Source organism: Hakea prostrata, chromosome 3, assembly GCF_041222555.1.
Source record: "Hakea prostrata isolate BN-2017 chromosome 3, UWA_Hpros_2, whole genome shotgun sequence".
Lineage (NCBI taxonomy): Eukaryota > Viridiplantae > Streptophyta > Magnoliopsida > Proteales > Proteaceae > Hakea > Hakea prostrata.
In genome coordinates, this window is record NC_142602.1 from 6,186,719 (window position 1) to 6,208,550 (window position 21,832).

The following is a 21,832-nucleotide window of genomic DNA, read 5'->3' on the forward strand; positions in this document are numbered from 1 at the left end:
AAAATAAAGAAGTTATGTGAACCTCAAAGTCTTGTACCAACCACCAGGTTCAAACATTTACCCGCTCTGACCTATTTTGTTGGTAATCTGAATGACCCTTTTATGAGGTCTATGATGGAAGTAGAGGGCGTTACCCAAATGTCCCACCTCCATTCACCTATTTGGAGTACTATTATATATCTTAATGTTCACTTATAAAGTTGTTATAAGGTTTGGAGTTTCCAACTTTGGGTAATGGGTGAGAGCTTGTGATGCACATTTGGGTGTCCTTGAGAGGTCATTATCGTAATCCTCTTCGATAAATAGTGAAAATTCTTCAGCTTCACTAGGGGATATATCGCATGCTTTGGTGTGTAAATTACGTTGAATCTTTTGATTTATTATCCAAGTTGTTTGCTATCTGGTGATTATTCTAACAAAAGAATGAAAAATAATAGAAAAAAAGATTTGTTCAAGGCCTTTGCTTCAGCCTCTCCACCACCACCACTCCTCCCCAACCCCCTCCCCCACCAAAAAAAAAAAAAAAAGCCAGGATGAAGGGCTGAAGCATCAGGGATTAGGGTAGAAATAAAATAAAATAATAAATAAATAAAAAGAAAGAAAAAGGGCAAACCCAGTGCCAAACGCAACACACAAGCACAGCCCAGGAGAGCAGTTTCCCTATGCAGCTTCACCCCAGCAATTTTGCGATAGAAATAAAATAAGAGAAAATGTGCCATTTACAAGGATCACATAGAAATCAAATAAGAGAGAACTTGGACAAACCTCAGCCAGAAGAGCCACGCTTTGATATCATTCCTCACAAATTCTTGTGAATGATCAATATTTGGAGCAGCATGGAAGTGTTCCCCACTACTTTTATTGCCCCTGCCCTGTCAACCAAAAAGGGTATAAATTATACAAAATGAATATGCAAATTCAAGAATGTACAGAACTAGGGATAATGGAAGTCCCGAATTTGAGCATTGTAAAGAGAGAGAATGTGTTGCCTTGCCATCAAATATCCTTTTTCAGTCTAAATAGTTTCTAGGATTCATGAGGATGCATGTAGACATGGTATAAATTTCTGCAGACAGAGTATCCACAAAGGTTGCCCATGAAGTTAGGGCATTTTAAAAATTATATTCAAAACTGGGTAAACATGACAGGCGGGTGATCTTCTAGAAGTCACAAAACTGAATTTAAGTAATTACAAAAATGAACATGAGAAATTTATTGAGGGGCCCACCAACTGCAACAAACTAGAAATATATAGTCTCCAAGAAGCTGACTATTAAGATGACATGAGTAAAAATAGCCTATTCCAACTACTAACCAAACTATCTACTTAACTTACAAATAAAAATTAACTTAAAACATTTACTATCATAACTAGGATTTCCTCAGAACTCAACATAAAATGAAAAAGAAAATGCAACCAGCTTTCCCAATAGATTTCAGACTTGGCGTAGCTAACTTTTACTTAGATTTCACTCATCCAACCTGATTAACCCATATTCCAAGCTCCTAGCCCCCTACCCTATATTCTAGGCCACCAGAGTAAGCCTATTACAATGAAAAAAGTAACCCTAGGACCAAACGCTCAATATAAGTGTAACCCAAACCAAGCTTACTTTGGTATTTCACTAAAATAAAACTTCTGTGGTCCTGCATCAACACAGCATCCCTCGAGTTACATTTAAGAGGATGCACATGGCAAGCACATTCAAAAAAACAAGCAGCCATATGATAGGCTGGCTAAAAGATGCTAGAAATTGTCTGATTTCAAAATATTGAATAAATTCATCAGCCAGCATCATCTGATTAATTATGATAAAGTACTAATTCCCCAAAGTTTATACCTGGAAATGTGGATCATCAGCAACAATTGCACGGTCATCCCAATTCAACTTGCCACCAAAAATATTCCAAACGCCATTTTGGTTCTGAAACTGAGCACAGCGGTGATTTAAGACAACATCTCCTAGAACTTTAATGCCAACTTGGTGGAAACTGTCCACAAGAATTTTTAGATCTTCCATACTTCCATAACTGGTCAAAAATATAAGTCACTATGAGCTCCATACAACACAATAGCATCAAAATCTTAGAATGGATGCACAATACAAATGGTAATAAAGAAATTATAAGGAAAATTCATTGTCATTTTAAAAGTTTTAGAATGAGACAAGATTGTTGACTCAAACATCACTACGGGTAATAGAAGTACAAATTTGTTCTTACCATGTACGTTATCAGGTTTCAAAACACAAAATCAAGACTCAGATCAGTCCCAGCTGATTCCCATTCAAATCAGATCAGAATCAGTCAGATCATTGAGAAAGTGGTCAGAATCGTCCCGAAGTTTCCTACCTCTGGACTTTGGATTGGGATTGGCCGGTATGGATTAGCCTTGGCTGATTCAGCCAAATCCCTTCTTATTTTTTGAAAACCTGGTCCATATCTCAAAGTGGTAATATTTTGACTTATGGGAGGGTGAACTTAAAAAGCAGATAAATAATACAGATCATAACTAAAGACAAAGCAATAACCAGTCAACAATTAATGGTTTTAGAGGTGCGAGAGAGTGAGAAGAATGGACAAAGAATAGAGGAAAGAATATTGAACCATATTTAGATTACAATCTATTGTGGTTCTCCCTACATTGGTTACAATATTAGCTAGTAACTGAAAGACTCTAAGTAGGAATTGTACTGAGTACAGTTTGTTTTACAAACTAGTAAGGAAACATAAACATATCAGAGAAAAGGATGTTCCCCCTACTATGATCAACAACAGAAAACCTCATAGCCAATAAAGTACAGCAGGATATGGGACAGCAATACGCATACATACGTCAGTACGTGTACATAACAGTTAATGCTCCCCCATAAGTTGGAGTATATAAACCACCAATGCCCAGCTTGGAACAGTTTTCAGGTAAGTAAGACCAAAAAGAGGCTTGGTAAACAAGTCCGCTTCCAGATCTCCAGAAGGAACAAATGGACTACAGCCCTGGCCTGGTTTCAATGTTCCTGTCTTCCTCAATCACTCTCCTTGTCTACTCCTTACCAAGCACTGGTTACAGGTTCTGGGGTAGTTTACCACTAAAAGACTAGAAACCTTTACCATCTCAAAACAGAGTTCAAGTGCAGCCCCAAGGAAGGTCAACAAAATTCTAAAAGCTGAGTAATTTCTGATTGCCTTATAAAGTAATTTATCTTGATATCTTAAGAAGTACACATTACAGAACTTGCCATCAGCCTTCTATGCACAGAATTTATTTCAGGTAGATTGATCACTCCACAAAAGCAAGATAGATGTTAGGTAGCATGTGTAGCTGCAACCATTTGATGGACATCTCAAAGAGCATCAAAACCAGGATTAAATGTGATGTATGGCTATCAATGCTCTGATCCCATATTTCCGTGTAACTAAACACAAGCCAGTAACCAGTCAATTATCAATGCTTAAAAAGGAGAGAAAAAATGCATGAAGAGAGGAAAACCACAGAGAACTGCAATAGATTAGATTACATTCTATCATCGTCCAACCTCCTCTCTTTATAATACTAGCCAATAGGTGACAATCTCTGCATTAGAATAGACTGAAAATGTCCATGATAAAGGAGCAAAAAGAAAGCCCTAAATGGAAAAAAACACTGCTGACATGCATAACCAATTGTCACTGGAAAAGAGGCATGTAAGTCTCCCCATAGAGATACAAGTGACAAACCAAGGAGTTTGAAGGTAAACTTGATCAAACAGTTGAAATGTATCAAAGGTATATTAGAACTAGCAGTTAAGGCAGGGAGAAATATAAAAGAAGCAAGGAAATGGAGAACTTAGCAAAATTAGGGTTTCAGTTGATAAGATTAGGATGCAAACATTATCAGTCTTGAACATAAAATATCAGGGTCTACTATGATGGGATAAGTTAATTGAGACTTACTATTTGATCAATAAATTCTGCAAAGGCTAGTACTTTAAGGATGAAGATAGCTCAAATTAGATAAGGTTATTAGGTTTTAGCTTTCTTATGTGGCATCAATCAGGAGATCAGGGCTGCAGATCAGACGAGCAGTGAAAGGGTTCACTAACCAGATAAAATTCATATATTTACCACAAGAGAATTTTACCGAAATATAGAATAAAGTGTAACAATGTTTGCACCATGCACTGACCTATAAGCTATAAATTATAGTCTGTTGTTTTAAGTTATCAATGAAAAAGTTGAAATAATTCTGATATCAAACTTTCATAGGCAAGAATGGCATATACAAAAAAAAAATCCCTTTTTGGAGCAGGGTTTAATTTTAATTTTGACTACAGATGCTATCGATATGAAAATCACTATGACTAAGAAAATGCAGCTAAGAATCAAATAGGAGTACCTTGAATTTAAGTTATATAGATCCTTTGGCATGTAACCTTCAGGTGACACAGACTCTGTGGGGGGTGGTAACCATATTACTGTGAAACCAAGTGAAGCTATTTCTCTCACTTTCTCTTTGAGTTCCATGTACCATCTACCAGATTTATTAGATTCCCAGTTAAATCCCTGGCAAAGTATTTCATATCCTGTACCTGTCCCAGAGCATACTTTTTTAGGGGGTATAAGTAACTCAGTTTCTGGAGTAGCTTCCTCAACAAATATGGGAGTGGAGTTTCTAAAGATGCTATAGGCTTCTGCAGACAACTTCTCAATTTCTAGAAGGATGTTTTCTTGCCATTCTTTGGATTTTGTTTTTTGAATCCTTTCAGAGGATATGTCACTAACCAAATTCCTTATTTCGTGGATAATTTCTTCAGTGGCAACTTGGGAAACACTCTCACTTGCCTCTGTTGTCACCCCAGATACACCCGCAGAACTTGAGCCAAGATCATCATGAATGGATGAAAGTGGAACATAGAAATCACTACCCGCATAGTCCAGCCATGTCATTCCATTTAGATTGAGTACAAAAAGAAATCCAATAAGCTCCTTGTCTAAATAGAATAATCCCCAACTTCCATGACCATCGTCTTTAGGCTGCAAAAACAGTCATTATGGTAGCAGTGGGTAATGATAAGGTAAATAAACATCTTCAATAATTCTAATAAAGTACCACAACTCAAAACAAAGGATCAAGGCATATCCAGTAAATGATCCAAACATACAGCACAAGTAGAAGACGGACAATGCCAGAACTCTAACTAACAAAGAGAAAATTCTCTTCTTCTTCTTCGTATTTTAATTGATCACACTGCCAATTGTCTATTATTTATTCATCCAATAAAAAATGTTTTCTTTCTATTGTTGCTTTCTACTGCATATGAAGGAGAACGTAAAGGATAGGGAAAAGAAGAGTGATCCTCAGTCCATTATCCTCTCACCTATGGTCTCTCATCATTGCCATGTCTCACAGCATTAGCCATAACTATTTCTCTTCAAACTTTGTCCTTTGCTAAGAATTGTACTCTAACTTATAATAACCCAATTACAAAGCAACTCATTCTTAATCTAGCAAGTAGCTAAAGAATTCTGAAAAAGGAAAGTACTTTCAAAAAATCCATAAAACAGAAACTTCTAAATAAAAGTTTGGCAACTAAACAGAATTTGACAAGGTTTCAAAAACAAAAGATCTTAAATAAGAGACAGATAATCTCAACAATAAAACTAAATCCTTCTGAAAAATGAAGCTAATTGATCTTCAATCTCCTAGAAGCTCTCCCATCAATCGTGGAGTGTCTTGCTACAAGACTTCTAGCATAGAAGCATGCATAGTCTACGCTAGGATAAAAAACACCATTCATGAGACTTCGTTTTGAAATCAGCTTTTGTCTTGTTCTGTATGTATTGATCTACATAAAATCTAACTCAGGAGTGCAGATGGGCATGGTACATTAGAGGAGTCTAGGCTGTTCTTGGAGAATAAGTGAGCGATGCCTCTTTTCCAACAAAGCAGTGGGTTCATTTTGACAAGTAACTGTTTGCTCCCCACTAAAGATGTACAATATCAATAACAAAAGGACTCAGAAATCTCTTCATCAATAATTTCCCACTGAGGGGGAAACTAGCAGTAGAAGGAGGATGATAACATTTGTAACCTTTTTGGGAAGTAGAATACCAAAGAAGATACAGTCGAAAGCCTCCACAGTCCAATTTCACCATTGGTTGGTTCTCTAAAGTTCAATAAGAACATGATTAAAGCATCATCAGTAATCAATAAGTCCTTGCTTAGGCCTCAGAAGGCATGGGGGTGCCACCACTTGTGTACCTCGAAAAAATAATGCCACAAATACTAAAGAGGGAAGCTTGCAACCAGGCAACATGTTTGGTCCCCTTCAAACTTGGTGGATCCTAGTTGGAAACATAGGTGATGGTGAGGATATCCATACACCAAATATCTTCTATGGCATGCACAAAAAATTGTGTCATCAACATAAAAGAAAATGAAAAAGGATATTTTAAGCTTCATTAAAAATCTAATTTCCTTGGTCCATTGCAACTTTAAGAAGAGTATACAAAAATGTATCTTACCACCCCAACAAAACTAAATAAAGTTTAAGCAAAAATGCACTAAACTAGCAACGGTAACACTACAATAAAATATAATCAGAAATTTAAACTACTTCATATAAATTAGTATCAAATGCAAGGGAAATATTATACCTGTAATAAAGTCTGCAAAGCCATTTTCTTATAGACTTTGGTTTCCGGTGGAAAAGGGCCCATTGGAATCTCCCACATTTTATCATTATCTCTGCACACTCCCCAGTGAACAACAGTATCTCCAGGTAAATCAGTTTCTAAACAAACAATATTTTTATCCTTCTCAGGGCTTTCTGTAACAGAAACACTCATAGAGTTTTCAACTGGAGTTTCTTTCACGATAGAATATTCTTCACAGAATCCTTTAAGACTCCTAGTTTGCTGCTTGGGATCCATTTGCACTCCAATGTCATCTTGAGCATTAGGTTGAAGACTTTCTGGGTTTAGCTGCATTGTCGATAATTTGCCAAGAGCTCCTGGAATTCATGAAAATTGGTGGTGTTATTTATCTGTCATCCATAAAAGTTAAATGGGGGAATCTAGATTCCTTAAAAAACATGAATAAGTTGTGTGCCCATGTCTAGCACAAAACTCTTATATCTTAGACATGGTCCAGAACTAGGATCAACAATTTCCCAAGAGCTTCTCAAATTCATGAAAATTGCTGGTGTTATTTTTCTGTCATCCATAAAACTTAAAGGGGAATCTGGTTTGCTTAACACATATGAAGAAGTTGTGTGCCCAAGTTGTGTGCCCATGTCAAACACAAAATTCTTATATCTTAGACATGGTCCAAAAGAAGCCAAATCCCTACCGTCACTCTCTCCCACTTTCTTGTGGCCCTCCTAGATGGGCAGAGAAAAGCATCTCATAGATATTGCACATGTAGCATTTTCCTTTTCTTCTATCGGCTCTCCCCTGTCTTTTCCAACTTAGTGTGACTAACAACTTTCAGTTTGGTATGCTTCACCAGGGATGACTTGGTCCTCTGACTAATAACTTTAGTTTTTTTTTTTTTTTTTTTTGGGGGTGGGGGGGTCAAACTAATAACTTTAGTCTGGTAGCCCCATTCATGTACTAGACATCATCATCTACCCCACCATTACTTTCAAGAGATGACCATTAGTCACGAAAGTTTAATTGCAACAGTTTTCTCGAGTATAAATACTTTATAGGAAAGATTAAAGATCTCCTTAGTTATCTACCCCACCATTACTTTCAAGAGATGACCCTTAGTCATGAAAGTTCAATTGCAACAATTTTCTCCAGTATAAATAATTTATAGGAAAGATTAAATTCCTTCCAAAAACTTTCAGAGGACAAGAGCAATGACCAGATGATTTGATCAAAAGTGACAAGAAAATGAACTGCCAAATTAGAACTGACCAAATCACTGTATATCATGGACACAACCTGGCCATTTGGTGCCTATGATATTGAAATCTTTGCGCAGGTCGTCCATGAGGGGGACTTTGAAATCACTGCCTTTGTCCTGATACCAAGCTCCAGTTTCCTCGTCCTTCACACCAAAATCCAAAAATGCAGAACATGTAATTAAACCTTACCCCAAATGATTCTAAATGTCAAGTACACATGCTCCAATACAACGAACCAAGGTTTTAAAACTGCAAGATAGTGAAAAGTCGAAACCTTTAGTACAAAATTTATGGCTGAGACTGAACTTTTGGTGTTAAAGTTTATCTGCACTTCATGTAGTATCTTTCCCTCTGAAGTTGATGACAAGTTCTCCAAAGGAGTCTCTACTGCGTAGCCCTAAAAATACAAGTGTACATTTTTAAAATACACAGATGGCGACTCAACCAACCGACATCTGAATCAAGCAGTACCTTTATCGGAACAGAACCAGAGGGTCTCATTTCAGGAGGCGGCTGATCCCATTCACTGCAAATTATTTAAATATAAGATGCATTAGGAGTTCTTATTAGTACATGAAAGTTCATCTATAGTCATTGATAAAACAAGTTGACTACATTAAAAGACCAAAACCACAGATTAGATATAAAAAATTATAGCGAAGAAAACCAAACCTGCCGATTTCATCACTATAATTTATACCCCAATGCAAAAGCCACTTCCCCGAAAGATTGCATCCTATTGTAAGCCGCCAATTCTCTTCTTCCTCCCTCTGCTCCAACCTCACCGAAATTTTTCCTTCCACCTATCAATCCCGATTAATCATGTAACAATCCTTTTTCTTTTTCGAAACAAAAATTCACAACAGAAGAAAAATAAAGGAGATAAGTTTTCTAACTACCGCGTGAGTTCGTTTTAACGTGAAAGTCTTCTGAAACGTGACCGAAGCATCAGAAGTTTCCCGAGTAACCGTAACAGCAGAACTAGCTGTGATAGCAGGAACTGGGAGTGGCTTGAAGTTGCAGAAACTCCTACCTTTGAAGGCTAGCTTGAGAGGAGAGTAGCTGAAATACGATAGCTTAGTTTTGTTTGATTCTGAATGAGATCTGAGACCATCCCTGAAACACTGACTGAAACGAGGCTCTAGCCTAACGGTAGTCATAATCGATCAACTAACAAAATAAGATTCAGTGAAGAAAGCAAAAGTTACACATAATCACAGAGAGATGAACTGATTGCAGAGAAGTAAGACACTAAGACTGAATCTAAGACTGACTCTATTGTCGTTTCTCCTTCTTCAGTTCTTCTTCTTTCTTTTTTTTTCCTTTTTTTTTTTTTTCGGGGGTGGGGGTGTGGAGTTGTTGTGGGGAGGTCGGTGATGGGAATAATCGGATATTGTGAGGCGGGAAAGCCTGCGGATATCCGGAAGATATTTTAGGAGACTCAAAATGTGATTTTAGTGGAAAGAAAGCGATCCAACCGTCATTCGAATATTTGTGAATTTTTTATTTTTTATATTTATATTTTCTCTAAGGAGATATTTGCGAATCTCTCCTTGTTTTATTTTTATATTTTTTTGGGAAAATTTACATAATCAGCTATTATCGGACTTATGTTTATAAAACTGACCGTTCATTGTTTCACAGTTTCACTTAACAAAAATAATTAACTTGAATTTTTATTTTACATAACTAATCAATAATATATTCCTCACAAATCCCAATCATGTGTTTTAGTTTTAACATTTTTTGTCCTTAAACCCGTTCGTTGGTCATTGTCGGAAATCACTTGCAACTCTCGGGATCACCACTAGATATCACCTACAACCCTTGCCGGAAATGACAGTCAGAAGTTATGTACTTCTTTTCTCAAACCAACAATAATAAAACAAAATAAATATGAAAACCATCAATTCGATCATCAAATGCAAATCTCAATCCTATGAATTCTACTTCGTTGGACAATTCATCGTGTTCCTTCTTTTTATGGAGAAACCCACTTGGATTTTATCCATATTTGGAATTTCAACAATCATTTTTTCTTTTTTTTGGGTAGTAAAATATTAACGCAAAGTGTTGTTTCATTTGCTTGTCTTATTTTGTGGATCCTAAAACCATTCTACATGTTTCTACGATTTTTTAAGTTTAAAAATTAATTTAAGGTACAAATGAACAATAAGGTGTGTTCTCAAAAAAGAAGAAGATGAGGTAATCAAGGGTAACATCGTCTAACAATAATGTATAACAATGCAATGGCTAGTTTTGTACGAGTCCGTATCAGTACCCCGATGGCTTTACCACCACAAAACATATAGGGCCCATAGGTTAAAAATAGAAAGAAAAAAAATTAATAATAATAAATTAATTAATTAAAAAAAAAAAAAAAAAAAAAAAAAAAAAAACCTCATCATCTAACCCATGTAGGCCCCTACATGTTTTGTGGTGGTAAAGCCGTCTGGAGAGTGCTCCCCGGCCCAGGGTGCTAATCCGGATTTGTTTTGTAGTGTCAAAAAGCAAATTTGTTTTGGCTTTATTGAATCAAACATTGAGTTGTTAGTGTGGTGAAGTAAAACTCAAAAGTGGTTAATCGTGTAAAATTTTAATTTTTTGGGGGTAGAATCGTGATTTTCTTTATGCTTCGAAGGATTGGAGGATGGAGATTACTGGTAAGTGTGCTGTTGTATGTTGGGTTTTATGGAAAGGCCATAATGAGTTTTTGTTTAGTGCTGGTGTATGGGATCCAGTGGCAACTTGGCTTCATGTAGAGAAGATCTTTAGAGAATTCTGGTTGTCTAATGTAAAGACTGATGAGCAGAAGTATAGACAGATAGAGTATAAAGATAATAGAGAATGGCAGCCTCCTACTGAAACTATGTTGAAGGTCAATACAAATGCATCTCTTAAAAATAATAGAGGAGGAATTGGATTTTGTAGTAAGAGATGCAAATGGAAGGATTAAAGTAGCTGTTTATGTTCCTATGGACTTCTCATCAGTAGCTCAAGGGGAGATACTAACTGTCCGTGAGGGGTTATTACATTGTCTTCAGTAGCATTGGTAAGAAGTATGTTTTGAAACTGATTGTAAGGAAGTGGCTAATATACTTTGTTATAGAATCCCCTCCCCAATTGAGTTGTTTTCTATTATTCGGGATATAGAAATCTTGAGACAAGATCTCAATGTAACTTTTGGTTTTATTTCTAGGGATATGAACAACCTTGCTGATTCCCTAGCCAGGAAAGCTCTTAACTGTATTGGTAGGGTAGAGTGGAATTCTCTTATTGGTTGTCTGAGGTTTGTTCAACAACTTTGAATGCTTCCTGTTATAATGAATGATCTTTTCTTTACCAAAAAAAAAATAGTGATTCTCTTTTGGTGCACAGCCTTCTTAATTCCATTTCCATCATTCCATGTGGCTTAGTTGAATATTATAGCGATATCAATAGATACATATGTAACCACATATCTTTACTGATATAAATTCATTGGAAATTTCGAAGTAGCTCGAGAGTCATTCTTAAAATTAGTGATATCCTTTGCGGCAATCAGACCCTATGTAAAATCAAAATATATCAATGTTAAATATTTTAAAAGAAAATTAATAATTTCAGACAAAACAAAACAAAAAAAATCAAGGACCAATTTTTTTTTTTTTGTCTCTGCCGTTTGTGAATACTTCCTCTCTCAACCATAAATTTTCACAAAATTTTGAAGATATGCACCATGAATAGTGTTTTTAAACTTATAATGTATAGATAATATTGAAAATAAATAAATAAAAACTAGTTGAAACTAATATGGTTGGTAATAAAAAGTTTGTTTGATAAATTAAATAATGAGTTTTTTTCATATTGTCCACTTAAGTCATACCAAAACTCTTAACTGTTCAATTAAATGGCAAAAATTACATGCTATTTATACTGTACCATTTTCATAAATTACAAGTTAACTACTCTTATATTTTGACCGTTCGACCATTCACTTTTCAAATCTAAAATATTGCAAAAAAAAATACCATTCCCATTCAAATTACATTCTTGCCCCTAGAGGTTGAATTTTTATTAGCTCCTCATGACAAAGGCTCTAGTTTCATCCAGTAGGCCATTAGATGTTTAGCACATATTTTATTATAATTCTATGCTCATTATTCTTCTAATACTTAGCCATGCTTTAATCCCTTAATCAATTATCTCTCCTCACCTCACTTGGCTCTCCTCGCTTCACCCTCTCCACCTTCAACTTTGGCAGCGCCGATGACGCCACCACCACCTCCTTCTTCCACTTTAATTCCAACAGTAGTAAAATCCGATGGTAAGTTACTCCAACAACTTCCTTGCCACTGCCAATACCACCTTCTTTGTCCTCTTCATCTTTTTAACTCATTTTGTTTGTAACAATAAAGTCTAGTTCCCTTTCCTAACTATAATTTACTTCTTGGCTTCCATGGTTATCAGAGCTTAAGAACTAGGATCTCAAAGTTGGATGGAGAAATTAAACTAAAAATTTACATTGATTGGAAGTAGGCATGGCGGAAAACATTAAAGACCAGAGTAAATTTTTGGGTTTAAATCCCACCCGCCCCACTTCCCTCTTTTCTACGGTGGTTTCCATAGCATTATGAGTGTGGATTCTTTGATTTGAGTGGCATATAACCGGAGAACAAGCATCGCAAGAGATATAAATAGTGAAAGTGTGATCCTTCTTCTGCAGCTGTTATGCAGAAAACGCAAACTAAGCAATCAAGGACTTAAAAACACACACACAAAGAATATCTAATTTCACTCTCAAATAAAGAGAGTGACAATTTACAAGAGGAAAAGTGAAATCAAAGACTAAATGTCATAATGGAATAAACCACCATATAAAAGATAAAAGTCTGGCGGGTTAAGTGGGTATTAAAGACCAAAAATGCCCAAAGAAAGGCACCTTTTGGATATATACACAAGTTCATTTTAACCTTAATCAACTTGTTAGGTAAATAAGGAAATCTCTCTCCATGAAGTCTCATCCACGGCCAATTAGTACGATTTGGGAGCTTTGGCGGGCAAACCATAACTTTAAAGTCAAACTAAGAGATCGATCAATGTCTCCAAAGTTGAAATGCAGGCATGCACAGAAGCGCACCCACCGCACTGCACGGGAGAAGCTGCATCGGGAGGCGAGCCAGGCCAAAAGTGAGTGATGCTCATTGCTTACAATGATCCAAAAGACGTGGGGCTGCCTTTGCCCCAAATGCCAATTATCCCATCACCGTAATAAGCAATTTAAGGGAATATTCTTGAAAAACTTTTTTTGGCTCTCCTTGGTTCTTTGGGAACAGAATATGGCTGCGTTTGTTTGCAAGAATGGGATGGGAAAAAAAAACATATGGGTTCATGTGTAGTAGGGTGAGGGAGAATGAAAGGAAATGAAAGAATTTTGTGGAAAAGTGTTAGCAGTGAATTTCACTTTTAAAATTTTCAAATTTGTTCATAAAATTCTACCAAATTTGTGGGGTTTTAAAATGGCTTGGGTGGAAAAGTTGAGCTGCCACATCACTAGATAATCTCACTTTCCCACCCAAGCAAACAACAATTTACAATTTTGGGATTTAAAGAAAAGGTATAAAATCTATACTTTTTTCAAGAGTTTTTATCTTTTTGGAAAAAATGAGACTTTATATTAATAGAAATAAATAGAATACAAACAATAATACATGATTAGGTTCTAAAGAACCTACGACCTTGTTGCTCTTCTACAACATATTGAGAGAGATGAGCAGACAAAGAGAGAGAATCCAACAAAATTTCTTGGTCCAACGTTGCCAATCCAGCTAAAAAATCCGCGCACTTATTATTCTCCCTAACACCATGTACCAAAATATACTCCTGAAACAAAGATCTCAAATGAATAATATCCTCAACAATGTGTAATATACTCCTGAAACAAATATCTCAAATGAATAATATCCTCAACAATGTGTAGTATCCCCCAATTTGGGCGGTAAGTACCCAGTAAAGTCTTAATTGCCACTTTGGAGTCTGATGCACCCCACTTTTATTCCATCAAACAAACGTAGCTTAATGGGTTACTGCATGTGTTCAAATGATTTGTTCTTCTACTCTTTCAGGACGGACCAGTCAAAAAAGTAGTATGAAGAACATCATTTACAGAACATCAAAAATATGTTTTTATCAAATAATTGAAATAAAAAATGATAAAATTGATCTTGATTGAAACCTAAGAACGAATTTAACAAACACCAATATATTATAATAGTATTTTGAAAATATTTTCAGAAGGAGTTTATCAAACATCTATTCCCAAACAAAGAACAGTATTTTAGCATAGAAATATTAAAAAATAATTTTTTGTAAGACCTAGTTTCTCATTATGAAAACGTTAACAAACACATACTAAGATGCTTAAGAAAATATCAGAACAAAGAAACAAAAAAAAAAAACCCTAAGAAAGAGAGAGATAATAGATGAGATTAGCCGCAAGGAAAGGAATATAGAGAGGGATTGAATAGGGAGCTTTGAGCCTTTAAGGTAATTAAAGGTGATGATGCTTCTTAGCTTTATTGAATTTGTGGTCGGTGCTTTTGAGAAGAAAAGGGTGAAAAGAGGAGAGAGATAGAGAGAAGGCTATATAGTGTGTAAGGGAGCAGAATCATATTCTCTCTTGAGGTCAGGCTGATCAAGGGGGGCATCTTCCCACCTTTGCTGTGTTGTTGTTGCAGATGAACTAGTGTTTGTGTTTGTGTGTGCCTAGCTGAGGTACCGTTTGGCTTCTTCCATTATCTTCATACGATGACATGTTGTGTAGTTTCTTATGAGGATCATATGCCACATACAAGAGATGCTCTTTAATGGGTGCGATGCCATCTGTGACTATGAAGTTTTCATCTGTTTGTTGAATCGTGATTCCCTTCTTGAGTATCTTTCAATTTCAACAAATAAATAAACAAATAATTAGGAAGTTACCTTGAAAGTTAAATATCCATCGCTATAGATTCTCGGCAAGACAAATCAAGAAAGAGGACTTAAGTTGATGCGACTGATTTGCCTTTTTATGGTTAATCTTGCAGTCTCAGAGCCATGTCAATTGAAACATTGCGAGTTAAGGAGAAAGATGGAGAAAGGGAATGGATGGAAAGTTAGCAAAAAGGCCATCCATTTTTCCCATGTCTTTCTATTATCTTTAATAATTAATATGTTATACTTATATGTTTTAATTTATATTTTCAAACCAAAGAATTTAATTTAATTTTCATGATTTTTTAAAAAATTTTTGGTATTAAGTAAAGATGATGGTCCAAATAGCTTTTTTGACTAGGCTATAACTCCCCAAGCCCTCTTAAATTTGAAATGGGTAATGATTAATTTTTCTTGTCTGGTATTGATGAAATAGCACTAGCCTTCTTTTTGGTAGAAATCATAACTTAATTTAGACAAATTGATGTACTCCCAACGTCTAACTCTCCTACCTTTTACTCATAGAATAGCAATTTGAAGGAAAAAGAAAAAACCAAACTTGAGATCCAGTATTAAGGAATCAACACAAAACTACATAATACTATGTGAAAAAAACTCTTGTGAGTATATGAAATATACGAAAGATCGAAACAAATCATATGAAATGTTCACGGTTGTGTAACTCCAATAAAATATTTAACTTCTCATGTCACGTGACTTCAAAATTCTGAAGCATTGAATTGTGAAAACTCCTCAAATGTATAAAGCCATCAAAGACAACAACAAATATATGTAAGATAGACTTATGACTCTTGACATCTTAATACATCAACCGAATTCTCTTTTAGAATTTATGACACTACATTGCATATTTTCAAAATTGCATATTTTCAAAAGAGACCTATTTTTATTCCTTGTCTTAGATGGAAGTCATTGTTAAAAGTTTTTGCCCAAAAAATTTGTTTATCTTCTTAATTTTCCACCCTCCTAAACAAAACTAAAGGATAGCTTAACCCTTTTCCAATTCTTTGCCTGTATTTTTTACCGGAAAAAGGATAAAAAACACTACAGGAAAAAACATAACATTTAATTCCTTTAATTGTTTTTGGTAAGCCATTAACTTAGAAAGAAAGTTTCCATAACAAAAGGAAAGAAAAAATAAATAATAGAATGGAAGGAAAACCCAGATAGAGAGAGAGAGAAAAAGAGAGAAGGGAAAGAAAGAAACCATCTTCTCACCGAATTCTTTACTTTCCTTTCCCATGCAAAGTGCAAACGCAACTAACCTTCGCGAGAAGGAATGGAATCTAATCTCCTCCCACAAGCCATAGCTGCACCCAATCAACAGTTCCAAAAACATTCTCTATAACAAAAATGGAAGGTATCGATAAGCAAACTCTTCTTTAAGGGAATAAAAATTGAAACAAAACAAAGAAGCGTAACTTGCGCCACCGCATTCCTTCATTCCTTTGGAAATCTCTTTTACTTCCTCCGCCGTTGAACCGGCGTTTCAGTTTTCACACCGGGAAGATGAAGCGAAGATGACTACAACACCGACAGCACAGCCTTTACAGGCGGTACGGAGGCTAGTCGTTGAGGTTATCGACGCTCGCGATCTCCTCCCCAAAGACGGCCAAGGTAGTTCTAGCCCTTACGTCATTGCAGATTTTGATGGGCAGCGGCAGAGGACTTCTACCGTTTACAGAGATCTGAATCCGTTATGGAACGAGAAGCTCGAGTTCACCGTCACCGACCCAAAAACCATGGATGCCGAAGAGCTAGAAATCGATGTCTATAACGACAAGAAGATGGGGAGCGGCGGCGGAAGCTCCCGCAAGAACCACTTCCTGGGTCGAGTGAAGATCTACGGGACTCAGTTCGCCAGGAGAGGGGAAGAAGGTCTGATATACTTCCCTCTGGAGAAGAAGAGTGTCTTCAGTTGGATCAGAGGCGAAATCGGGTTGAGAATTTACTATTACGATGAGCTGGTTGAGGAACAGAAACCAGAAGAACCACCGCAGGAGAAGGAGGCTGTGACGCAAGTAGTGGAAGCCAAGAGGACTCCGGTGATGGTGGTGCGTGAAGAAGAAAGATACCCGCAGGAGATTCCATTGCCTACTGAAACGGCTCAAGAAGCGGCAGAGTTACCGCCGATCGTCGTAGTTGAAGAATCGCCTCCACCGGGAACCGTTCAAGTTGAGTATCGCCACCCCATGCCACCGGATGAGTCTTTGCCGCCGGCGGGACCAACACAGGCGGAACCATTACAATTTCCTCCGGAAGTAAGGAAGATGCAAACCAGTGGAGTAGGAACTGTGGACAGAGTTGCCACAGAAAGAGTTAGGCTTATGAGGAGATCAAACGGGGATTACGCACCGAGGGTGATCACCGGCAAGTTCACTGGCGACAACGACCGGCTTTCAACTTACGATCTGGTTGAGCCAATGCAGTACCTATTTATCAGAATCGTGAAGGCTCGTGGAATTGCAGCGAGTGGAAATCCTATCGTGGAGATTCGAACTGGTAGCCACACTGTAAAATCGAAACCGGGGACTCACAGGCCCGGCGAACATCCTGGCAGTCCTGAGTGGCACCAGGTCTTTGCTCTTGGCAGGCCTGATGCAGCAAGCGCCACCTTGGAGATCACTGTCTGGGACGGAGCTTCTGCATCTTTTCTCGGCGGAGTTTGTTTCGATTTATCTGACGTTCCGGTTAGGGATCCACCGGACAGTCCTTTGGCTCCTCAATGGTATCGTCTAGAAGGTGGCGGAGAAGATCAGCATTCTAGGATGGTTTCCGGCGATATTCAGGTAGCGGTCTGGATCGGCACTCAGGCTGACGACGCGTTCCCCGAGTCATGGAGCACCGATTCTCCCCATATGAGCTACACCAGATCGAAAGTATACCAGTCGCCGAAGCTATGGTACCTGAGGGTTACAGTAATCGAAGCTCAAGACCTGCATTTCACTTCACAACCTCCACCTCCGGCAACAACTCCGGAAGTACGGATGAAAGCACAGTTAGGGTTTCAGTCGATACGGACACGACGCGCCATCAGCAATCACGGCTCATCCTTCTTCTGGAATGAAGATTTCGTCTTCGTTGCAACCGAGCCCCTGGAAGATCAATTGATCATACTAGTGGAGGATCGGACGCACAAAGAGGCGGTGCTTCTAGGGCATGTGGTTGTGGCACTAAATAATATCGAACAGCGTACAGACGAGCGTCCTGTGGCTTCTAAGTGGTTGGTGTTGGAAGGCGGCGCCGGCGGCGGAGGCGGAGGCGGAAACGGACATGGAGGAGGTGGGTCCTATTGCGGCCGGATTCACCTGAAGCTCTGCTTGGAAGGCGGTTATCACGTCCTAGACGAAGCGGCGCACCTGAGTAGCGATTTCCGTCCGACGGCGAAGCAGCTATGGAAGCCGGCAATCGGAATTCTAGAACTGGGGATTCTTGGGGCCCGTGGGTTGCTTCCGATGAAGACGAAAGGTGGGGGCAAAGGCGCCACAGATGCTTACTGTGTTGCCAAGTATGGGAAAAAGTGGGTTCGCACGAGGACCGTCACAGACAGCTTCGACCCACGATGGAACGAACAGTACACGTGGCAGGTCTATGATCCCTGCACCGTGCTGACAATTGGAGTATTTGACAACTGGCGTATGTTTGCTGATATAACGGAGGAAAAGCCCGACTGCCGTATCGGCAAGATACGTATACGTGTGTCGACATTGGAAAGCAACAAGGTGTATACCAATTCGTATCCCTTGCTGATGCTTATGAGATCAGGGTTGAAGAAAATGGGCGAGATAGAGATAGCGGTGAGGTTCGCTTGTCCTTCCCTGCTGCCAGACACGTGTGCGATTTATGGGCAACCGTTGCTTCCAAGGATGCACTATCTCCGCCCACTCGGGGTGGCTCAGCAGGAGGCACTGCGCGGTGCTGCGATAAAGATGGTGGCAGCGTGGCTTGAAAGGTCGGAGCCACCAATGGGTCGAGAGGTTGTCAGGTACATGCTTGATGCGGATTCACACACGTGGAGTATGAGGAAAAGCAAGGCCAACTGGTTCAGGATCATGGCAGTATTGGGATGGGCCGTTGGATTGGCGAGATGGGTAGATGACATCCGACGGTGGAGGAACCCTATCACGACGGTGCTAGTGCACGTGCTGTACTTGGTGCTGGTGTGGTTTCCAGAGCTCATAGTGCCGACGGGATTCTTGTACGTGTTCCTGGTTGGGGTCTGGTATTACCGGTTTAGACCGAAGATTCCGGCCGGAATGGATACTAAACTGTCGCAGGCCGAAACGGTCGACCCGGATGAGCTGGACGAGGAGCTGGACACGATGCCAAGTTCACAACCACCGGAAATCATACGAGCGCGATATGACAGGCTAAGGACGCTGGCTGCGAGGATACAGACAGTGTTGGGAGACTTTGCGACGCAAGGGGAGAGATTGCAGGCATTGGTGAGTTGGCGGGACCCACGTGCCACGCGACTGTTCATTGGTGTGTGTCTTCTGGTGGCCGTGGTGTTGTATGTGGTCCCGTCTAAGATGGTGGCAGTAGCTCTTGGTTTCTATTTCTTAAGGCACCCAATGTTTAGAGAGCCGATGCCGCCGGCGAGTTTAAACTTTTTCCGGCGGCTTCCAAGCTTATCCGACCGATTGATTTAGGTTACAATTTCTTTGATTACCGTTGTGGATACTTCGAGAATAACAACACCATAAATTGGGTGGGGAGGGGGGGGGGGGAGGGAGGAAGGAGAGAGAGAGAGAGAGAGAAAGAGAGGCTGCAGAGGGAGTGGGGTTTTGAAAGTACTGACCAGTTCTTTATTCCTATTTTTATGTGTTCTAGCTTGTTTCACTTTTGTCAGCTCTCTCATTTTTCTTTTTCCACTTCAAATAATGGAATTGATTGATTGATTGACAATGAATAAGAAGAGGATGGCAGCGAGAGTTAAAATGAGCATTGGGATTACAAATTTACAGTGACATTGGGCGCTCCTCCTCTTCTCAATTTCTCATATCAGTGTTCATGTGGGAAGAGCAGGTAGGCCAACATGTGAACCAAAGCACTTTTTTCATGTGGAAAGTTGAGCCAAACTGAAGATTTCTCTTCCAATGTCTTCATGAGCTATTGGAGAAATGGTCTATAAGTCAACATTTTTGAGAAAAAACTGGTCTGTTCATGGAAAAGAACAAAGGATAAAGCTGAAATAATAATAATAGATGTCCGTGTATTCAGCAGGGATGGTGCTTGATTGATTCGCCATTATCTTACTGATAGATTTGTTTCAATTGGTTCGGAGGATCAACTTTACAGTATCAAAGGCCGTATCTACCCTAATTTTAGATTTCATTCTTTTATTTAGGTCCGGTCGTAAAGAGGTGTGGAAAATGCTCTTTCGTCCATTGTGGATGATTTGATTTACACCGAAATCATACTGGACTGGATGGTGCTTTCTGGTACGTGGACTGATGGTTCAAATAGAACCATCCATCCACATTGAAAAGTGTTCTATTTTGAATAGCTGAAGCCCTACTTTATGGGCCTTGCTTCACATTCTTCAGTGTTAATGTGCGGGACCGTCATGCAAACCACTTCAATTTGTCGAATCTAAATCTCAGTTGACATTTCCCTCTCGACGATATTTCGATCTCAACCGAATTTCAGATCCGATTGACTGAAATCTCTCTTGACCATTAATGTGCATGACTAAAGCAATTTTAACTTTATAGAACAACATTAAATAAAAGATAGATTTTCTTTTGGATAGAAAAAGTAGTTTTTTGGCACCCATTATTAGGGAGGGGAGGGGGGTAAAACCAGTGACCACCTACTATTATACTTTAGATTGTATAGTGCCTATCATCACAAAGTTACAAGTTATTCACATTTAAGATTTTCTGTTAAATAATGGATAAAATGACTTAAATGCTTTTATATTCATTTAACTCAATCAAAATTTAAAATGCAAATTATCTAAATGTCCTTTGGACACTAAAATGACATATTGCTCTCAATTTGACCCATTAAATGACTTAAATGTCCTTACCTCCATTTAATCCATTCAAAATGCCCTTTGGATAGTGAAGTTATGACACTGCCTCAACCTTACTCAGCATTTCCCTCTCCGCCAACCAACCCACCATGTATTTCTCTCTCTTTCCTAACTTACTTCGCCCTTTGCAACAATCTTCTTTTTAAAAGATAACTTGAAAGAAGAAAATATTCAAGGAGATTTGGTGGGTGCTTGTCATCTTCACATTAACATACTTCTTGTCCCGTTATGTTTCATTGCCATTTCATTTCAAGAATCTCTCACTTATATTTAACTGAACCTCCTTTGCATGGAAGCGACTGTGAGCTTTTGAGTTACTAAGTGGTTTGTCCAATATCAGAAACCCCAAAATTCCTTCGAGATTTAAAATGAGAAAAATATAAAGCAACACCGGATGAAAGACCCAAATCTAGAGAAATCAAATCCAAGGAGTTCGCTGATGGGAATTGAGAAACAAAATTTTGAAACAGGTGCTCGAATGAATCTATTAGCGAAGATCTAACTTGAGTACAAAGAGTGAAACCATGTTCAACTTTTGGTTTTCTATGCCTCCAAAAGAGAAAACTAGGTATTTGCAAATTCCCAAGAAAATGAAGACAAGGAGATTGAGGCTGAAGAAAAGCATGATTCAATCGGAGATTCATTCGTATATGATTCCAGATATGAGATCTTCACACATTAACACTCTATATATGTTCCTCAACCCTTAGCAAAGCATCCTCACTTGAAAACATCTAATATGCTAACGAAGAACGGATGGTGGAGCATAGCCATTGACGCTGAAGGGCATTTAGGTCATTTTATCCATTACTTAACATAAAATCTTAACTGCCGCTTACTTGTAATTTTGACAAAAGGTGCCATGTATTTTTTTTGACATGATAGTGGATGGTCACTAGTTTCACCCCAATAATAGTGCCTGCTATGTAAA

At 38.4% G+C, this 21,832-nt stretch overlaps 2 protein-coding genes across 2 annotated transcripts in view; one reads left to right on the forward strand and one right to left on the reverse strand.

Moving 5' to 3' along the window:
• The window catches only part of LOC149020374 (alpha-amylase 3, chloroplastic-like), a 30,042-nt gene extending 20,786 nt beyond the window's left edge, over positions 1-9,256 (reverse strand). Inside the window, exons 1-9 of the mRNA XM_089148484.1 lie at positions 8,789-9,256; positions 8,562-8,692; positions 8,361-8,415; positions 8,164-8,286; positions 7,927-8,032; positions 6,634-6,989; positions 4,373-5,010; positions 1,842-2,031; positions 766-872 (exon numbers count right to left, since the gene is read on the reverse strand). Coding sequence (XP_089004610.1) covers positions 766-872; positions 1,842-2,031; positions 4,373-5,010; positions 6,634-6,989; positions 7,927-8,032; positions 8,164-8,286; positions 8,361-8,415; positions 8,562-8,692; positions 8,789-9,049 — 1,967 coding nt within the window. The 5' untranslated portion in view covers positions 9,050-9,256. The remainder of the gene's footprint in view (positions 1-765; positions 873-1,841; positions 2,032-4,372; positions 5,011-6,633; positions 6,990-7,926; positions 8,033-8,163; positions 8,287-8,360; positions 8,416-8,561; positions 8,693-8,788) is intronic.
• A 6,791-nt stretch (positions 9,257-16,047) lies between these two features.
• QKY (C2 calcium/lipid-binding plant phosphoribosyltransferase family protein) lies at positions 16,048-19,554 on the forward strand. The gene has a single exon (XM_089148485.1). It carries the CDS (start codon positions 16,382-16,384, stop codon positions 19,511-19,513), a length of 3,132 nt encoding a protein of 1,043 aa, XP_089004611.1. The 5' UTR covers positions 16,048-16,381; the 3' UTR covers positions 19,514-19,554.
• Positions 19,555-21,832: the final 2,278 nt, after the last annotated feature.

Excerpts from the sequence above, each read along its gene's own strand:
- QKY (XM_089148485.1), top strand. The coding sequence starts at position 16,382 with ATGACTACAACACCGACAGCACAGCCTTTACAGGCGGTACGGAGGCTA.